Here is a 21,675-nt window from a genome sequence, read left to right as displayed (position 1 = left end):
TGACCACTTTTGGTTGGCTGCCGGTGTCTACTGCTTGCAGCTTGGCGCCATTTTGAAAAGGTAGCACAATTAGGCCTAGCCGGCTTAGCTCCGTTCCATCATCACAATCACGGCATAAAGCGTGGAAAATATTTATTCGGGCGTGATACTGACATAAAAGCGAAGAAAGATAGAGTAGAGGCGCGCCGGTGTTGCGGCTTCGCCGCATCTTGTTAACTATAATCAGTGACGAAGCGCCGACGCTCCGCGATGAGCCGATAACGGCGTAGCTGGTGCTGCTCGGCGTCACATTGACGAGCGCGAACGATTTCATCGAGACGATTTCTGCCACGTACGTTCAGCGCAGTCATGACAGGGCAGATTAAAAAATGATACTTAAATAACTTCCACAGGCACAACATACCGAGCACTAGGAAAAATGACTGGCGCAACTGCAGCAGCGGTCGCGAAACGCTGTGACGCGTCGCATGTGGAATCGCAAACCTTGACGAAATAAACTTGTTTCCGGGTAGCAGGGGCAATTTTTCAACGGTAAACTGTGCATCCACAACAGAAACCAGTCAGAACTCACTTGAACGAGTTATTGTTAGTCTTGGAAATACAGAAGTAGGCCAAAATCATTTTTTTGCCGATTTCTTAATATTGCATTTTGGACACAGAATTTTGGAGGAGTTTTATTTCCGGTTTTGTATCTTCTGTCGCTATAATTCTTCAATGATAGACTCACAAGCTCTTTAGTAACACAACTTTTCAACTACTGCTTATTTACTAAAACTATACGAAATAGATTATTTCTTTCGGTCACCAAAACAAGCCTTTCTTTTGGCAAGTTTGACAAAACATAACTTTCATCTAAATCACCCTGGAATGCTCATTTATGCTTTACTGCAGCCTTTTTTTGATTCTAGATCATTTACATATAGAAATCTTCTCCGGAAGATTAATATTTAGAAGCCATGCTTCCTCCAAACAAAAGACCAGCTTTCCTTAACATATTTAAAGCCATCTGCTATAGGTGAAACAGTTTGCAGTTTTGGAATCGGCACAATAAAATGTACAAATGGTGCAAGTCCGCCCATAAATAAAAGAAATAGTTCTAAGAGGGGCATCTCCCTCTTAAGTGGTACTTTCGAGAGCCAGTTTGCCGCAGGGATGAAGAGCTTGAATTCTGGAGAAAAACGGGCAAGCAGAACTTCCCTGGTCTGTGCAGAATGGGCATGAAATACCTGGCCATACTAGCAATGCAAGCTCCAAGTGAAAAACTATTTTCTACCTTTCTACCGCTGGCAACGTTGTCACGTCAAGGCGAGAAAAGCTGTTGTCAGGCCACGTGCAGCAGCTTTTTTTTTTTTTTGCATCAGAGCTTAAAAAAAGCACTTTGGCATATGCTTGAATAAATTTGTTACTACTTGATATTTGATTCGATATTCGGGTTGTTTTCTTGATTCGATTTGATATTTGCTTCGAGAGGCACTAGTCGTTATTCGCGCACCCCTAGAATTTAATCATTGAAACATCAAACAAAACGCAAAAAAATCATCCACCACATTTTTTTCAAAAATAAGCTGTAAATTAAATGATTCTCAATAGATTTAATTTATCATAGTTCATTGCAAACATCTGTACATAAGGAATTGGTGGCCAAAATTTCCTTTTGAAATACTTGTTCAGAAAAAATTTATCACAGTTTGTGTATGAAGAGGTGGAGAAGAATCTTGTTTTGAGAAAAATGCAAATAAGATTTCAAAATATATTATAGATGTGAAAAACAACATATATACAGCTCTCAAATGCACCAGGCTCACAGCTGGGGCCCTCTTGAGATGCAGTAGTCTCCTTTTGTTAGTGTCGCTGCCCTTTGTTTCTTCCTAGCCCGTTTTGTCTCATCAGCTGATTTGCGTAGAGCCTTCTGCATTCGGGATGGTCCCTTGTCATGCAGTACCCTGGTTCAATACCAGCCTTGCTTACTACTGTATTCAGGGTGTTTACACTGCCATTATTGAAGTGTGCTACAGCATCATGCAAGGCGAACCAAATGATAGGAAATCTTACATACACCTCCTTGGGAGCCCGCTGCTATATCTGCCCATTGCAACTCTCATTTGCGTTTTGTGTTTTGCCATGTAGGCACATTGGTAGGAGCTCGTCTGAACACAGATCACTGTACACAGCTTTCACCCTAATTATTTATATCATTTGGAAGCCCTCCTTTTTACACATACAGTCAAATCTCGATGTAATGAATCACGCAGATCCGTGAAAAATCATTCGTTATTCTGAAATATTGCTGCAATGAAAAATCTGCAATTATAGGCCAGCAGTCAAACCTAGGTATGGAAATGACGTACCTAGGCAGTAGGCACATGTGTAGACAAGTGAAGCCTCAAATGAAAATGTTGCACTAACTCCAACTAACTCCAAAGCTGATTTATTTGAAGAAATCAATTATTTTCCTCCGCTGCGTGCAGCAAACACAACCGCACACTACATTACGTCACTGCAGCACATACACCTTTCACTTTGCGCAACACATCATCGGGTGCGGGAGTGCACCGAGCGATGAAAGTACGGACTTTGTCCATTCAATAGACGTCATCACCAGTGCTCTCTGAAGTTTGAAAATCTTGTCTCGTTCTTTCGAAATGATCGTGGGGGTCGATGGGGCAATGCTAGCTGTCTGTAGAGGCCGATTCACTTTTTCCCAGGGTGGATTTCTTGCAGTTAAAGCAGCTGCGTTCCTATCTTCTTAACACTTTGCTGGCTACAATCATCTCCAATCTTTCACGAACTTCGTAATAAGGTAATTCATGACATAAAAAGAAAAGTACCATCGTCCCGCATGCGCGAATGGCACGAACGACGGACCTGGGAACGACAACAACACAGGAAGAAAAAAGGCAGGCGGCTAGTCCAGGCTAAGCCTGCTGGATACTGCGTAATAAACCACAGCTTCGTGGTGGTGCTAGGAGCTGGTACTAGATATGCTGATGATGATAGCTACACCACGGGTACCATACACACATAAACGGCGGTTTCTGTTTCAAGCGACAGTAGCAAGCTGCGGCGCTGCTAATTTAACCAAATTCGTAATACTGATGTTCCTAGATTATAGAAAAAAAATAAAATATGTACGTTATTCTGAAATATACGCTATTCTGAAATTCACAATACTGAGATAATTTTACATTGAAAATGTAGGAACCCGGGGACTCTAGAAAAATTTGTTAATTTGAAAAATTCGTTAATGTTGTGTTGTAGTAACGAGATTTCACTGTACCACCTTTGGCCATGAGCTTCAACCCGATTGTATTCGCACCAGGTGTTGGGTCGAGGCAGCCATAGGCTGCACCTTGGCTGCACGCCAGTAGAACTGCAGTGTTTCGTTGTTGAAAGGTTTCCCAGATTAGCTCTTCTGGCAATCACATAGCAGTTTTGCAAGCGGTCAATAAGGGCATCGGTTAACTTTCCCTTACCGTCAAATCCACACACAGCTTTCTTGAATTTTCTCAGGTGACAGCCAACACGCTTTTGGACATGTCCAATGCATTCAAGCTTTTTGACGCTGTTATCTCCATACATATCCTTCACAGTGGCATAGTTCTTGGCATCACCGTAGTAGTCCAGGTACTTCAAGCATCTTGTTTCTTGTGACCTCTCAAATATCCTGCACAAGCTGTCTCCATACCGCCTGCACTACTGTTATGGTTTATATGGCAGGAAGTGTGACTTGCCTTCCACTCCTGGAATAAAACACTTTTTGGGCTTAACTTGTTTTTGTTTTGCTAGCCTTGTGTTGTGCTCGAAAGAGCCTTGACATCAATGACTTTTTCTGTGTCAACAGAAATCACTAACACACACCTGTTCTAAGAAGAATGTTCATGCTTCTGTCATGTTCCATCACCTGAAACACCGCACTCATCGCTCCCCACCACACGACGAACTTCTGCAGCAGCATTAACCATAGATTCCGACGCTACTGTTCCAGCCACTGCTGAGAGCTGAGATGATATCCGGTTGTAGGCAAAATGTCATGAAGGGGGAGGCATGTTCATCACCTTGCAGAATGTTGACACACCTGCATGGCCCTTCCCTAACTGGTGCATTGTGTACATCCAATCGAATATTGCATGCACCACCTTTTTCACTGTGTTAAATGAATGCTCGAAGCCACACTCCACACACACCACTGCTTAGGTATAGCATACTCCTTGGTGAGTGCATTCTTTGAGCGTCGGTCCTGTATTCATGCATTCAGGGCATGCCAGGAAGGAAAACATTGAAGAAAGCTTGGAAAGCAAAACAGCGTGCTTCAAAACACAGACACAGAAAGGGAACAACATAGCGCTGTTTGAAGTGCGCTGTTTTGCTTTCCAAGATGATTTACAAAGGATATCAGTGTCAACGATGCTCTTCCCTTGGAGTGTAGAATCCTGTAGCAGGGCTTCATACATTTTTTCTATGTTCCCAAACTTCGCATTTGCCAAAACACCCACGTCTGGTGGTCAAGCAGACTGACGCTGCGTAATGTGTCGGTTCTGAGCAAACTCGCATTTCCGCCTTTTCTGAGCTCGAAACTTGGCCATACCAGATGAAATACTGTCTAATTGCTGTATCTCAGCACCTGCTAAAGTATCTAAGAACTTTTCTGGCACCTAAACAGTGTCTAAACAAAGCATAGACGAATGTAAACAACGAACATTCTTCCAGCGTCAGTCATCCCCTGCGTGGTTGCTTTAAAAAATTGTAAAAGAATAATAAAATCGTAACTAAAATTAAGGATACCAATTACTCTTGCAGATATCAAAATTATAAGCTATATTGAATAAAATAATCATACTTAAGAAACATTAGTAGTTTCAGAAACTGGTGCAATTTAGTTTAGGTTTCAGAGCACCAAGATAAGCATTCAAAAACTGGCTCCAACGCCCAAACTAGTCATGATAGGACCATAATTTTTTTGCAACGTGTACCTGAATGTGTGCAGATAATTACAATTTAAAAAAAAAGAACCTTTGGTACAAAAATTGCCTTTTGAATGTGGCCTAGCACCTTAGCCGACGGTGACTTGGCCCGGTGCTGTCGAGTGCATGTAATTAGTGCTATGCAAGATCGAAAAAGAAATATTTTCATATAGACCTTTGCAACGAGGGCCCCCTGGGCGTCTCCATAATGCTCGCTGGGCTGTTGTGTGCGCCTGACGTCAGTGCAGTGGAAGCAGCAGGGGAACTGGTTTGCAACAATCCAGAGAGGAGGCGTTTTGACATACTCCTCGCCCCATGCAAAGGTCTATAGCCAAAATTCATAACATACAGTTCACTGTTTTTGCTCCGCTTCAAAGGTGTTAGCGGCACATTCCAAAGGCCACAAAACATGAGCGCCAATTAGGCGGCCTTCCCAGCACAGCAAGGGTAGCTTCCCCACATCACAGCTGTGTAGTGGGGAAAATGGTGCTTCTCAAAGCAGAAGCTGTTGCTGTTTTCATCACTCCCGTGACAGCCGACATGAGCACTGGATGGCTACTGTGAGGCTACAGCCGTTTGCGCCGCTTCTCCCGGGCATTGTTGAGGGATGTGGGAAGTGAAGCGCGAGCTGCCCACCGTGGATCTCTTCACGTGCAAGTAGACTCATGTTGAGAAATGAAAACGCAAATCTTCTCAGTAATGCTTGCTGCACCATGAGCAGTCACTTGTGTAGTGCGGCAAAGCTTGCCATTTGAGCAGGCATCTTTTGGCTCTGAGGGGTTCGATGTGTTTGTTTTAGGGCGAAGTATGTCCGATACATGAAGTGAAAACTGTACTTGGGGAGAGCTCAGTATAGCCTATAATCCATAATATTGTGCTTGTTGTACTAATCTTTGGCTTTACAGCCATTTTCACAGGTGTTTGCTGGAGCTGAAGCGTTTTTCCTCGGTCCCATGTGAAATGCATCAGCACCATTCCTCCGTGTATTCCTAGTATGTGTTTACGGAAACCCGAACTACTGCAAAAGGTTTGGCAAGTGCTCTGATCAAGTACCGTAGCAAATGGCAGGCCCACGCCCGCAATGCGGGGTCGATCAGCTTTTGTTGTTATGTGAGCACCCTTTGTGCTAAGGGTGCTGATGCTCGTGGTTCGCATGTTTCGGACCATTTGTTCGCCTCTTGTTCTCTGTTTGGCTGCATAATCCTGGTTGTGGAAAAATCCTGCAGCTCTCTCTTCCCATTTCTCATTGTGAGTGCACACCTTTTGCTTGCAGTACTACGGCATGAAGGAGATGTCTTACTACACGGTGCTGTTTGGAGTCTCCCGGGCCCTCGGTGTCCTCTCATCTCTCATCTGGGACCGTGCCCTTGGACTACCCATCGAGCGGCCAAAGTCCCTCACATCCGAGGGCCTCATGAAGCTGGTCGGCTACAAGTGAACAATGCGTGGCTCTGCTACCTCTGCGGAAGTCCAGCAAGAGGAAACTGCACCTCCACCGTCTGTCTCTCTCTCTTCCTCTCTCCTCTCGAGCACCATCCCACTGCAGTGAGGACACTGAGGAACAGCTTCCATTCTTTTGTTGTGTTACCCCTACATTTGCCTCTCACGTGCTATACTTCTTTTTTCTGCAGCATTCTTTGTTGTTTTTTGCCCCTCTTCCCCCCTCGTCTTATTATTTGTTCTTGGTTTCTCATGCCTTGCCTTAACACCACCCCCGACCGCATTGCTGTTTTGTCATTGCTGCCTCGTTTTGTTGAAACGCGTGTGAATTGTGGAACTTGTGTATGCACGTAGCAATGTGCTTTAGAGGTGGGCACGCGAGTGGAAGTGACAATCTTGGGCAGGCCACTGGGCCTGCCTCCTTCCCCTTGCCTAGTCTTTGCTAAATCCTCGGAGGAAATCTGCCATCGAGTGCAAGTGTTGCAAGTGCATTTAGGAATCACTGTAAACACTAGTAGCCGACACGTTGAGCCAGCTTGCTGCGTCAAACGGTGACAAGCTCTCCAAGGGGCATAGCAAAGTGACCTGGAGCCCGCGGTCGGACTTCGACACGGATGAATTCAGAAGCGGTTGCAGATTGTTTCGTAGAATTGAGAAATTCATCGAGGGAATGCTGCTCATGGTAAAGATCGTAGCTTGTTGTATTGATCGCGGGAGTTTCCTCGAAGCAAATCTTGTGAAATAAGATATGTAACTGAATGTTGAAGATGGTGTTTCCTGTACTAGATGCCCTAGGTTTTGACGAGAACCCCTCTCACTTGCATCATTTCAGTGCCTGGCATACGCGTTCTCAATAACTGTCACCTTGACTGCTCATTCTCAACAGCTTTGTTACGTAAATACCTCGAAAGCTCTCAACCTTCTGGATGTCCACTGTGCATGTGGAAAATAGAGTTGGGGTTAAGCAGGAACAGACAGGTAGTTTTTTTTTCTTTTCCTTGCTCTTGGGTTTGCCTTGTACGCAAGTGTGAATATGTGATGCGTGTCCTATGTGTATACGCAGTGTCTCGGTCGAGGTTACTTGGCTGTAGTTGTGGGTTCATACTTTAACCTTCATTGGAATATAGTTGAACGTATGGTGTGGTGGTGGCGGCCGATGGCCGCATTGTTAGCGATTGTGTCTACATCGTGTGCAAGTTGCACTCACGTTACCGACGTTGCTGCGCGATGGCTTCTTCTGGGCCATCGCCGGCTAAGGGGCAGTTCATTGAGCCCGACAGCGTTGCTGCTTATTTCCCTTTGCTCGGTTCCGTCAGTGTGTGCATGTGTGCAAGTATGTGTAGCACTGTATGTAAGCGGAAGTCTCATTAACTGTGCAACATTTGCATCAATATTTTCTGTGTTTTGTTAATGTTGTTGAAGGATGTTCAGCACTGACCTCCTTCATCCTGTGTTTTAGCTCGCATAATCGGTAAGTGCAGTTTTTGTTGCGCGCCATTGTTGTTTGGCATCCCCCTGGCCTGGAGAATTTGTTTTGAAAAATGGCATAGGAAAGAAGAAAACGAAAATTGTGCCATTTTAATTCTTCAGCTTTCATCTGGCAGGTCTGTCTTACCCGTCTGCTTGTTGCGTAAGAGCAACAGGCCCTTCTCATCTTTTCATTCTTTTCATGTCCATGAATACACCCAGCATGTAACTATATCTGGACTTCTAAATACTTTTTGCGTGGTAGGATGGGAGAAGGTGGCGGGTTGTTTCTTTTCGTTTGACCATGTCAGTCTGCTTCTGAAGACCTGACGTCCAGCTTAACTGTTTTTCAGTTAGCAGAATTAATTTAACGAAGCTACACCCTCCCAGCTGGAGGTTAGGTCTTCTCATGGGCAGCCTTTCGTAACACTGCCAGTGGGTCCCAGTTTGCTCTCCCTAGTGGCAGGCAAGGGCACTAGCGTTTTTAGGCACGCACTGCACGTCTTGTACAAACTGGCAGCCACGCAGCCCTTGTCAGTGGTTACGCCTGGCTGCTAACTGTGGAGGTTTATTTTGAGAGGGAAGGTTTATTTTTACAGCCAAGAGAATCCATGCTAGACCACTTGTAACCTTCGTAATTTATTTGCAAATGCTAGTTGCCTTCTTTTATTGTGTCCCTATTCTGCAGATGTGTTGATAATTTGGTTTTGTAGGGTTGTATGATTCTGCCTAGCACCACCTGCCCAGTCTTAAAAGTGAGTCAGCAATACTAGTAAGCAATGGTAGTTAACTCTCGGTAGCCTTTTGTGAGGACATAGCAAGCTGTAATTAGCAGAATGCTGTGTAAAATAAGCTATGCCTACTCCATTCAGTGTGATATCTGGAATAAACACAATATGGTAAACCCTGTATACGTGTGCCTCATTATCATGTTGGGAAGCACCAAGGCAGGCATCGTTCTGGAGAGCGATAAATGCTGCAGTGCTTTGGTGAACAGGGAATGGCCAAATGCAATCTGCAATTGAAGATTTGAGGAGTGCAAAAAGTTTGAATTTCTTTACAGCAGTGAACTTGTTGGGTGGCCTCCTTAGAATAAATGCTGATGGAGTGATATATAGTTATGGATGGGATGAGCTAATTCACAAATTAGGAGAGCAGATAACGAGGGATGGACTCAAGGTAGAACTGGCAGCGAGGCAAACGCACTTTGTCAGCTTCCTCTTCCAACCACACAGTCGCTTCCACCTCTTTTACTTCAGTTGCCGCATAGTGCATGACAATATTGTTAAAAAAAGCTGCATCATCCGTGTGATATCATTTGAGCTTGCAATGGAGGCAAAACTTGGAGGCGTCAGTGTGCTGTGCGATGTCAATGCAATTTGAAGATTCCCAGGTGGTCAAAACTACTCCGGAATCCTCCACTATGGCACTTCTTCATCTTTCACCTTTCTGCCCCGCCGTGGTGGTGCAGTGGATGCCCGACTAATGTGCGGGAGCAACCGGGTTCTATCCCGGACGCCGGCAGCTGTGTTTCAATGAAGGCGAAACCAGCGTCCCTCAGAGGGACTCTGGCAAAACGGAGTGACTCTATGTGCTGTGCAATTTCAGTGCAAATGAAGAACCCCAGGTGGTCGAAATTTCCGGAGCCCTACACTGCGCGTAGCCCGAGTCAAACCCTACAAACCACTTTCACCTTCCTCCCTTCCCTTAGGCGTGGTTCAGGTGTTCACAGAACAAGTGCGACAGGTACTGTGTCTTTCCTGTGAACCAATTTTTAATCATTGTTCATCTGCACCAAAGGCGAAACCGATAATAGTGAAATGGAAAGGCGTCATGAGATTTGAGATTTCAGTGCACGTTAAAGATCCCTAGCTGGTCCAAATTACTCTGAGGCCCTACAACTCCGGCACCTTTCTCTCTCTCTCCGTTTTCACTCCCACCTTCGTCCCTTGCCTTAGGGCACTTTTAAGGTGTGCTGTGTGTCCCGCTGGGGTGGTGCAGTGGTAAGACGCCCTACTACTGTGCCGGAGTACCTGGGTTCGAACCCGACCTCTGCGGCTGCGTTTCGATGGAGGCGAAACGAAGAGGTGTCTGTGTGCTGTGCGATGTCAGCGCATGTTAATAATCCCCGGGTGGTCGAAATTACGGCTCCTCTTTCTCTCTACTTTCACTCCCACCTTCCTCCCTTCCCTTCAGGCTTGGTTGAGGTGTCCACAGAGAACAAGTGAGACAGTTACAGCGCCTTTCCCTTCCTATAAATCAATCAAGGTGTGCTCTGCGATGTCGGCGCAGGTTAGATCCCCAGGTGTACGAAATTACTCCGTAGCCCTCCACTACAACTCCTCTCTCCACTTTCACTCCCACCTTCCTCCCTTCCCTTACGGCGCGGTTGAGGTGTCCACAGAAAGCGAGGCAGTTACCGTGCCTTTCCCTTCCTATAAATCAATCAGTTCTTTTAAGGTGTCCATAAAGTGTGACAGATATTGCACCTCTATGAACCAAATTACAATTTTACGCGTTCATCACGCGTTTTAAGGCGAAATTAAGCCTTTAATGCCTCATTGCATTAAAGGCTTAATTTCGCCTTAAAACGCGTAATGACCGCCTTGACAGGTCAGCAGAGATGTCACACTTTCAAGAGCGAGAGTTGAAAATTAATTCCCCTTGTCTACCGTGAGGATGATAGCGGGATCCCGCGAGTGACCGATACTGCGCTTTTCCTTTCCTGCAAACGAATTATGGAATGCTGGTTCTTTGAAAGGGGTTTTACTGAGTGCATTAGCATGGAATATCACACTCTGTAAGCTGAACGGCAAACGTGACAAGAACACAGCCAGTCTTAGGCACACAAGCGAGCTCGAGCAGCGCAGCGGCACTTCGTCGTTCTCATCCCCGTCTTCGTGATATTCTTTCACAGTTCACTAAACTTTCTTCAGGAGCGGAGAGGAGCCATCCTGGCGACGAGGGCAAGAGGAACGGGTCGTGTAATTTACAGGGTATGATGATGATAAGCTCTTTATTTACTCCCAAAATAGAGGAACCAACCGAAAGACTGGTTGCACTGCTTAGAGAAGGTCAGCAGGGATCCCTTGGGACTCACGGCCTCCATAGCGCGCAAAATGAGCTGGCGTTGTTGGGCTAGCTCGGTGGTACGCAGGAGGGACTCCCACGCATCAACTGTAGCTGAATTGCCTGCGTGTGTCGTGTATATATGTCCACATCATGTAAATTAATGTGGCCGGTTGTGAGCAGCGTTTGCACGTAGGTGCAATAAGATTTGGGAAAAGTTTGCTATATTGCAATGGGCTTGAAAGGTTCCCGTTGGTATTTTGCGCCTATGTACGGCCTCGCGCCGGGATAGTTCACGGTGTGTGGAGGATGTACGTAACAAGGCATAAATGAATGCCCTGGGGAGTGTCTGAGGAAGCGGCAGGCTGAGGAGGGTGTTCCGTCCGGTAGCCGAGTTCTCGGGCTAGAGAATGCGCCTGTGCGTTCCCGCTGAGCGCCTCATGTGCTGGGGCCCATATGAGAAGACGAGGTGTAGACGGTAAGGGGAGATATCGGAGGATAGTGTGTGCTTGTTGGGATATACGACCTGCATCGAAGTTACGAATTGCTTGTCGAGAATTGCTAACGACTACTTTGGTGGAGGTCGGTCAGAGCTAACGCGATGGCAGCCTCTTCCGCGGCGCTAACAGTTGCGGCACTGAGGACGCTGCAGACGTTGTGCCAGTTTCGGTGCGGTGCCAATGTTTGGTGGACGATGCGGATAGGGTCCGTGTTACTCGGTTCGAAATTTTGAGTGAGTGAGTGAAAACTTTATTGGATAGTTCAAGGGTTTCGCGGTTGTGAAGTCTCCGTCGTCTTCTCTGGCGCTGGCGACTTGAGGCTTCTCGTCAGCAAGGGTGGGCCCCTATTCCAAGGCTCCACTGAGTCGTGCTGCATCAGTCGCGTGCTGCACTAAGGCCCTTTGGGTCGCGAGCTCGCCGCTGGTGAGCCGACTCTCCCATTGCTCCGCACTTGGGTCTTCGTGTTGGTGGAATGCTTTGTTGCGTTCGCATTCCCACGTGATATGATAAAGTGTAGGTGTGTCATCGCACCAAGGGCAGGTAGCTCTGTATTGTGTCGGGAACATTTTATTAAGTATGTGTAGGTTAGGAAAGGAGTTGGTCTGTAATCTGCGCCAGCCGGTCGCTTCCTCCTTTGTTAGGGCTTTGTGTGGTGGTGGATATCTAATTCTAGCTCCCCTATGCAAGTGCAAGATCCCTGCGTATCCCCCCTCGCAAGCCTGTAGGCGGAGCTCCGGAGCATTTGACTGCCCTGCTCGGAATGCGTTACCTCGAGCTAGGCTGTCTGCCCTTTCGTTCCCCCCTATGCCCGTGTGGCCCGGGATCCAGATTAGGTTATGCCTGGGTTTCTCCTCGGCGGAGGTTACCCCGCTGAGTATTTTAAGGGCTATTCTGCTGATCCTGCCCCTCGTGTAGTTCCTGCACGTCTCCTTCGAGTCCGTCAGTATGTTGAGAGATCAGCCCGTTCTAAGCCTTCTGTTGCCGCCAGCGCAACGGCAATTTCTTCGGCCTCCGCTGTGCCGGCGACCTTTGCCGTGGCACACGTGATCATGTTTCCTTCCTTGTTTACCACTACCGTTGCGGCTACGCGTTCTCTCTCGCGCGGATATACGGCAGCGTCCGTGTATACGGTGTTGTCTAACTGGGCTAGCGTTCTCTCAACGTACTCGGCCCTCGCTTTTCGTCTGTTTTCGTGAAGATCGGGGTCCATGTTTTTCGGCAATGGTCCCACGTTAATGGTTTTCCTAAGGTGGTCCGGTACGTCCGCGTATCTGTCTACCAGTCCGCTCGTGTCCCGACCCAACCTTCTTAGGAGCGCTCGTCCCGTGGGGGTGCCTCTGAGTCTCGTGATTTGCGTTCCCAGCAGAGCTTCGGCGAGCTCGCTGAAGGTGTGGAGCAACTTTTCGTTCGACGTGTGCTTGGGTAGGTGCAGAGCAGTTCTGTACGCCTTCCTGAGAATGATGTCGGCTTGCTCTCTTTCCGCCTTGGTCGTCGCGTGGTACGGCAGAGAGTACGTGACTCGGCTGACAATTAGGCTGTTAACTAGCTTGAGAGTGTCGTCTTCTCTCATTCCATAATCCTAGTGGGGTTCCAGGAACCGAGAGCCAAACAAGGCACCCTGTAGGAATGTGCGTCATCTGATCTTTGTCGCGATTATGTTTTTGGCGGCCTTTAGATTCCGATGTAAAACTCCTGGGCCAATTGGCGACATTCCTCCGCATCTTTGCAGCGTCTGAAAGAGGAGTCCATTCGGAGGAATCGTGACGATATCGTAAGATAGTGTCCATCGTGGACGATGCCTCATGGTTATAAAGGAGGAAGAAGGGGTTAAAGCCGGTGGTTGACTGCGTGGCTGTACGGTGTTGTATGCGTACATCACGAAAGGAAGAACAGCTTCCCAGTTGGTCTGATCGACGGCAACGCACATCGCGACCATATTTCCGAGAGTACGATTACATCGCTCAGTCAGCCCGTTGGTTTGAGGGCTGTAGTGATCCGATTTATGGTGCGACATTCGGCCAGTAAAGCTTCAACAACGTTGGAAAGGAAGACGTACGCGTCACTCAGCAGCTCATGCGGCGCGCCGTGGCGAAGAACAAAATGCTATAGCAAAAACAGGGCAACTTCTTGGGCAGTAGCGGCGGGTAGGGCGGCGGTCTCGACATATCGGGTGAGGTGGTCGATGCTGACGATAATCTAGCGGTTCCCAGAGACCGTCCAGGGAAGTGGCCGTAAAGGTCAACGCCAACGCGATCAAAAGGACGGGCCGGGCATGGAAGTGGTTGCAAGGGAGTAGAAGCCCGGAGTGTGGATGACTTGCGCCGCTGACACGTTATGCAGGAGCGGACGTATTTGCCAATATAACCGTACATGCCGCACTAATAGTAGCGTTGCGAAATTCTTTGAACACAGCAGGATGGGCTCACTGAGGGTCGGCATGGAAAGCTCGATGCACAAATTTCAGATCGCAAATGGCGGAGAATGACGATAAGCAACCGTCGGCCATCAGGTACATAGTTGTAGTGGTAGAGAAGCCCGTCTCGCATGACAGAGTGTGGTTCCTGACGGCATAAAGTGCGGGGAGGCGCATCGTTGGGAGATGTGGACATGATGTCGATAAGAGATGCGAGCCACGGGTCTTTGCGCTGCTCCGCAGGCATATGGAAAGAGGCACAAATTTCAGATCGCAAATGGCGGGGAATGACTAGAAGCAACCGTCGGCTATCAGGTATATTAATTGTGGTGGTAGAGAAGCCCGTCTCGTATGGCAGAGTGTGGTGCTTGACGGCATCAAATCCGGGGAGGCGCATCTTTGGGAGAACGTGGACACGATGTCGATAAGAGATGCGAGCCACGGGTCTTTGCGCTGCTCCGCAGGCATATCAACGATGGTTAGAGATGAGAGGGTGGGATCAGCCGTCGTGGAGCAAAAGTCGCTGGATAGGGGAGAACGAGGCAGAGCATCGACGCGTGTTTGCGGCCAGAGCGACATAAAACGCGGATATCAAATTACGGAAAGCGGTGAGCCCATCGTGCGAGGTTGTCGAATAGGTCTTAAAGGTCCACGGAAACGGCCCCCAAGAAACCACTGATAAACGTGTTCAGTGTGTAGAACACATCCTTTTGAGCATTAACGCAAAGTATAACTCCTTGGAACAAAGCCAGCGATTTATTTTTAATTTTTAAAAACCGCGTTTTTTGAAATTCGCGGGCAGAGGAAATGTCGCTTGGCGGTGTCGCATGGAACTATTTCCTAATCCCGTGACGTCACGGGTCGGTTGACTGGCACGGCTTGCTAGAAGCTGCCATTCGCTGCGGTCACTGCAACCATGACGTCACGAACACACTTCCGGTAGCTGCGAAAGTCGTCTGCTCGTGCGCTGCTCGAACTCTGTTCGGGCTGTTACAGCTCGCCGCCCTTATCGGTTAGGTGGCCATTGCCCATTAAGTGCAACAACCGAAGCGACGCAGGGATCGGCAGAACGAAGCTGCATTTACAAATATCTTATTTATATAACGTGGTTTCAGGAGTATCGGAGTGTCGTCCGACGAGGCGTCAACAGCACGGTCAAGCACCGCACGATGGCAGCACCTCCTTGACCGCCGTAAACATCGCCGCTGTGGCCCCTCCCGCATACCGTTCGCGAACCACACGGCGGATCGTTAGCACCGATGTCCGAAATAAAGCGTGCTAAAATTTGTTGGCGTCTGGAATACTGAGCCGAATATCAAGTATGAAGCCCTCGTGAGGATCGCTGACCAGCAGCAAATTGCTGGTAAGAGCGATAGCCGTGATACAAGCTAGTTTCTGCTCAAGCCAGCTGCCGCTGGTGCATTTCGGCTGATCCGATCTGCTCGTACTAGCTCTGCGATTAATGCGTCGGCAGAGTTAATCCTATAATTATTTTACTATGGCAGGATAGGAATCACTATAAGGCAGTTTCATAAGTAGACGATTTACGACAGCGTTGATCATGTTCCAAAGCGTCGACCGCCGCGGCTTCGAAGCGAAACAATAGGCCTAGCGACGACTAGGGACGGTCACGCACGGCGCCGGCGTTCGCCGCGCTCGCACGTTCCACCCCCGCGGCAATTGTGTAACGTACCTCAGCCTGCTCGCGGCATCCCGTGCTGCAAGCGTTGCAAACTCGTGTACTTTCATAGCTAAGGCCGCGTATTTTTTGGCGTTCCGCTCAGCAACAAGCCGTTCAAACGATACTGTAGGCACGACAAGGCTTCATACGCAGTCGCTGCGCTGTCGGCCGTAATCGAAGACGTCGGGCGGCACCATAATCTATATATCGATCTTTAAACGTGATACAGTGGGCAAATGAATAACTTTGTGAAGCAGACCCGCTCGTACGTTTCGCGCACTCGGGCGCCGACGAGTAGCTTCCGTCAACAGACGCCGTCATAACCTCGGTTAACGACCCAAACCGAGGTCGTCAAGCTCGGTTTGCGGTAACCGCGGTTAGTGGTGCAACCATGGTTTGGTCCGCCGTGTAACATAGGATAACCACGGGTTCGCGGTTACACTAACCGTCGCTGCGCGAACTGGCGAACTCCTCAGGCGTGTGCGAGCGAGGACGGGTTGGCGCGAGTACGCCAGCGAGCGAGCGCGCGGCAACCGGAAGTTCGTCGAAGTGACGTATGTCTGGGCGGAGCTTTGAACTTGCTTGTATTCTTTGTTTTTTTATGGCTCCCTTCGGCGTACGAGTTGAGGGGGAAAATTGGAAGGGTCATTTTTAATCGCCGATATCTCTGGTGTTGCAGAAGCTAGATCGAAAGTTTTTGCGGGAGAATGATGGGTGGTTCAATAACTATCAGTGTTATGGCGTTATTTACCCTTCTTGGTGACCCCTTTCTGGGGACCTTTTTAAAGAGAGGACCGCCAACATAACGCGGGTTGCCCGTGGCGACGCCTAACTGGCGACCGTATAGGCAGGGCCGGAATTTTGTTAGTGCCCACACAATGGCCAAAAACTCCTTTTCCGTAACTGCAGTAGTTGCATTTAGCTTTGGAGAGGGCACGACTCGCGTATGCACGACGTATTCTTAAAAGTCATATTTTTCCGTTGAGCCAGACAGTTCCGAGGCCAACGCCACTCGCATCAGTAGGGACCTCGTTCGGTGCTGCATATAGTGACGAAGGATTGGTGGCGAAGTCATAAGATGGCGCAATGCGGTGAACGCCTCGTCGCACTTCGCTGACCATGCAGTTAAGTCACTGTTTTCCCCGAGTAGCTTTGTCAGGGTGCAATTATCGAAGCGAAATTGCGTACGAAGCGCCGAAAATACGAGCACAGACCTATGAAGCTTCGAAGTTGCTTGAGCGAGATAAAAAAGCGAATCGAACCATCTTTCTTTTTTATCAGCACCACTGATGAAGACCAGGGGCTTTGAGACGGATGAATTGCACCACGTTGTAGCATGTGCTCAACTTGTTAATTACTTACGCGAAGCTTTGGCGCTGATGCACGATATTGTCACTGTCTAAAAGGCGAGTGAGAACCGGTCCGAATGTGATGCCAATATGCTTGCAAGTTGTGTTGTAGAAATGTTGCAACGTGCGTTGATGTATGATATATGGTGTTCTCGTGGAACTTTGTCCTCTTTCTGTCTCCCTGCGTATGTTCACTACTTCCTTGTGCGACTGTGGAAGTGCGGATGAGAGCTGCTTGGGCGGCGTCGAAAGCGGAGCGAAACGTCTGTAAAAGGGCCACATGCTGCGTCCGGTAGGTGGAAGAAGAGCGTCATCGATGGCGGTTCAGAAGAAGTCGACTGGCAACGGATCAGGCGTTGGACCGGACTGCAGAGCATCGATGTAGTTTTAAAGGCCCCGCTCCATGGGGCGCACGAGAGGCGCACGAGCAAGGCACCTACGCGCCCAGTGCCGCGCCCTGACAGCGGTGGAAGTATGCATCTCAATGAAGCGTCTGGCGTGCGCGCTCCTGCGTTGTTCCATACTTCGCAGGCTGAAGCCGGCTTCAAGTAGCGGCCGAAGTTCGACTGCTACTTGAAGCTTGTCCCAGGGCGACTTCCAGCGTCTTTGCAAACGTTCGATGCTGTCTGCGCGATTACAGCACTAGGAATTTTAAGCACATTTCACTCATTCAATGCTTGCCGTAACAATGCGCTTATCTGCGCGCCGTGCTCCCGGAAGCACCTCAGACGCCACTTCTCCCCACATAGCTTCTTTAACTTATTTATTTTATGTGGTCTGTGGCTGGCGAGCCACAACGAGTGGCGCCACTACATTGCGGCGATGAACTTTTCTTTGTCGATCGACAAACTCTACGCACCACAGCCGCCGCAGCACCGATGCCAAAAAAAAAAAAAATGCGAACAGAGAGAGATCGCGGAGACGGAGCGAAAGACATCCTCTGATTGGTGCACGCCAGCCATTAACCGGTGAGTCTCCTCGCGCCAGCGGGAGCGCGCCGCGAGCGCAAATATATGACATGGACAGATATCTGCTCCGGGCGCGCCTCAGCTCGCGCCTGGCGCGTCATGCATGCGCAATTAAAAAGGCCCCACTCCATGGGCCGCAGAAGCGCACGAGCAAGGCACCTACGCGCCCAGTGCCGCGCCCTGACAGCGGTGGAAGTATGCATCTCAATGAAGCGTCTGGCGTGCGCGCTCCTGCGTTGTTCCATACTTCGCAGGCTGAAGCCGGCTTCAAGTAGCGGCCGAAGTTCGACTGCTACTTGAAGCTTGTCCCGGAGCGACATCCAGCGCCTTTGCACACGCTCGATGCTGTCAGCGCGATTGCAGCACGAGGATTTCTAAGCACATTTCACTTATTCAATGCTTGCCATCAACAATGCGCTTACCTGCGCATGGTGCTCCCGGCAGCACCTCAGACGCCACTTCTCCCCATATAGCTTCTTTAACTTATTTCTTTTATGCGGTCTGTGGCTGGCGAACCACAGCGAATGGAGCCGCTGCACTGAGGCGATGAACCTTTCTTTGTCGATCGACAAACTGTACGCACATCTCTCCGTACCGCAGCACCAATGCCAAAAAGAAGCAAACAGAGAGATCGCGGAGACGGCGCGCACCGATGCCAAAAAAAGCAAACAGAGAGATATCGAGAAGACGGCGCGAAAGGCATCCTCTGATTGGTGCACGCCAGCCAATAACCGGCGATTCTCCTCGAGCCCGACTCCAGCGTACGTTCGTGCGCGTAGGCGCGCCGCGCGGGCTAGCTCGGGCGCCTCATGGAGCGGGGCCTTTGCAGTAGGTCTCAAGGGCGTCCAGGTCAGAGAGAAGGTGAGCTGGTTGAAGAACCGGAAGATTCACCACGTAGCAGAGTAAGTGGGCGCGGAGACGGATTGTAGATGAGTAGTTGCGTGAAGCCACCGTGAACATCGAGAACAGCAGATGGCAGCGGCAGGTGCGTGCAGTGCATGAAGGATGCAGACGGCGTAAATAAAACAGTAACAGCTGACACGGCAGGGCACGAAAGGCACAAGCCTCTGGTGCCATGTCAACGTCTTCAGCGATGGTGAGCTTTTGAGGACACACTGTATGGTTGTCGCGGAGTAATGCGTCGCACAGTGCAGAAAATTCCACTTCAGTTCGGGCGCAGTCGATCACGGCTGTATTTTTGGAGAAGAAATTCCATCCGAGGATCACGTCGTGGGAACAAGACGACAAAACTATGAACTTAACACTACAAAAGATCTTCAATGACGACACGCGCTTTACATGCTGCTAAAGATGCAATGCTCTCTTCACTAGCTGTGCGGAGCGACAAATCGTGAAAGGACGTCGTAACTGCGTAATCGTCGGCAGAGTAGCTAGTGAATCATCGACACTGCAGTACCCGTATCGACCAGCGCATATGCAGACAGACCATCGATAGAGATCACTGAAACGTTCGTGGGAAAAATATGAGGCCTTGAGCTTTCGCAGAGCACGCATTTCTTGCCTCAGGAACTGCGGAACTTCGTTTCCCCCGTCAGCAGGTGTAGGTCAACGGCGCAGGCGACGTAGAGAAGGAGAACGATAGGTCGTATACGGACGCTGTTTGGGGGCGTACGCAGGCGAAGAGGGAGCAGAACAAAGCAGCGGTGGGGAGTAATCATAAGAAGCAGGCTCGGGAGGCGCGGTCATGCGTCGACGACATCGACGGGCCACATGTCCACGACAACCACAATAGTAGCAAATTGGGCGATTGTCCGAAATGCGCCAAGGGATGTAATAGCGCGGAGTGGGAGGATGAAGCGGAGCCGTTTGAGGAAGCGGTGCTTGGCGTATAGGACAGGCTGAAAGGGTGGTAACGACCCAGGAGGGGGCCGCGCAGCCGCTGCGGAATAGGTCAGAGGCCGCAACAGAAGGTTGTCTATACTGTACTGGTGATCTGACGTATGTCAAAGGAGCGATAGAAAGAACCCCAGGAAGCGCAGGAAGTGCTTCTGCGACATGTTCGCGGATGACCTTCCGCAACTTCGGCACCACAAGGAGAAGGAGCGTCAGGACGCTGGCGAGCGGGGGATAGTTGACGAGCAACTTCTCGAACAAACTGCTTTATTTGTGGCAGCAAGGACGACTGTTCTGAGTCAGGTGTTAAAGGTGCAATAGGCTGTGCGTGTGAGAGCGAAGAACGAGTTTGTTTACGGCGCTTGCGTAACTCATCATAGTTTTTTCATGCGTTAATGACGTCGACGGCTGTTGCTGGATTTCTGGTCAGAAGCATCTGGAACGCGTCATCGTCAATTCCCTGCAAAATGTGGTCAATCCTGTCGCATTTTAGCATTGAAGCGTCCACGCGCTTGCACAGGTATACATCTTCAATATAACTTGCAAAATTCTCGCCAGGAAGCTGTGCATGGCCGCGCAGTTGCTCAGCGCGCAGCTTGCGCACTGCAGGCCGGCCGAAGTTATCGACAAAAGTAGTCTTGAAAGCTGGTTGGTTGGTTGTACAACTTTTAATTTCATCGGAAATGGGCGGCCTATTCCCCGCCCCCGGCACGCGTGCCGGGGAAGACGCTGACCACGACGTGATATTGGCCTCGTGGTTGAGGAACCACAGGTTTGAAATGTCCTTTAAATAGAATATTGTCATGCTACTGGCGACTGGGGCTAGGTTAACAGAGCCGGTACAGGTGGAATTACACGGTCCAAGGTTTAGGTACGTCCTGCGAGTCCGGAGCCGATTCACTTCGTCTTTTGCTCCGAGCGCCACTTCAACGTCTTTCGCTCCGAGCGCCCCCTGGCATTCCTCCCTCCTTAAGCGTGGCGCACACGGCACACGTGCACACAGGTGGACAAAAGCAAACGAAAAACAAAAGTTTGCAGATGCCGTCTTTCAGTTACCGCGTAAAATACGGCTTCATGCGTAGGACATGAACTGTCTCTGGACGAGGTAGCCAACGGCCTCTCTGCTCTGGGCCATCTGGGAGCACCTCATAGTTAACGTCGCTGAGGCGCCGCAAGATTTTATATGGTCCGAAGTAACGGCAAATCAGCTTTTCTGATAGGCCACGGCGTCGAACAGGAGTCCACATCCACACCTGGTCCCCGGTGTTGTAGGAAGCTTGTTTGTGGCGGAGGTTGTACCGGCGTGAATCCTTGTCCTGTTGCTGGGCGATGTGGACGCGTGCTAGTTGGCGTGCTTGCTCAGCATCTTGGGCAAAGTGCTCGGCGTCGGTAGAAAGCTCGGTATCTGTTTCGCAAGGGATCACTGCGTCCAGCATTGTCCGAACCTCCCTGCCGTAAACTAAGCGAAACGGCGTGAATGAGTGAGTGAGTGAACTTTATTAACTGCTCGGGGATCTTTTTCTTCGCCTCTTCAACCGAGGCTGACGAGCGGTTGGCGTCCCCAGTCCAGGGCACCACTGGCTTTCGTCAGTTTGCGAGCTCTTGTGACCAGGTAGAGCTGAGCCTCCGGGTCAGAGCTGGCCAGCAAAGCCTCCCACTGTCTTTCATTTGGGTTTTCAATTTTTTGTAGTTGATGTGAGCTGCATTCCCATGTTATGTGGTACAGGGTAGGGGTCTTCCCGCACCACGGGCACTCGTCTCTGAATGTCGTGGGATGCATCATGTGTAATATGTGTAAATTAATGAAGGTGCCCGTCTGTAGCCGCCTCAGATCTATGGCCTCCTCGTTGCTGAGCTTTTTATGCGGCTCCGGATATACTTTCCGCAAGCTTCTGTAGTGTTGTAGTATTGTGGTGTAGTCAGGGTCAAGCGGAATCAGGTCCTCTGTCCCGAGACTGTTGGGCGCACGGTAG

At 49.4% G+C, this 21,675-nt stretch overlaps 1 protein-coding gene and 1 pseudogene across 1 annotated transcript in view; one reads left to right on the top strand and one right to left on the bottom strand.

Annotated features, from left to right (window-relative positions):
• kdn (citrate synthase) overlaps nt 1–8,779 on the top strand; it is a 52,769-nt gene extending 43,990 nt beyond the window's left edge. Inside the window, exon 9 of the mRNA XM_084595312.1 lies at nt 6,235–8,779. Coding sequence (XP_084451438.1) covers nt 6,235–6,399 — 165 coding nt within the window. The 3' untranslated portion in view covers nt 6,400–8,779. The remainder of the gene's footprint in view (nt 1–6,234) is intronic.
• Nucleotides 3,163–4,583, bottom strand: LOC146200002 (uncharacterized; annotated as a pseudogene).
• Nucleotides 8,780–21,675: the final 12,896 nt, after the last annotated feature.

Source organism: Amblyomma maculatum, chromosome 2 (assembly GCF_055883805.1).
Source record: "Amblyomma maculatum isolate TAMU_Amacu chromosome 2, ASM5588380v1, whole genome shotgun sequence".
Lineage (NCBI taxonomy): Eukaryota > Metazoa > Arthropoda > Arachnida > Ixodida > Ixodidae > Amblyomma > Amblyomma maculatum.
The sequence above is the reverse complement of the archived record's forward strand: the minus strand, read 5'-3'. Positions and strand labels throughout refer to the sequence as shown.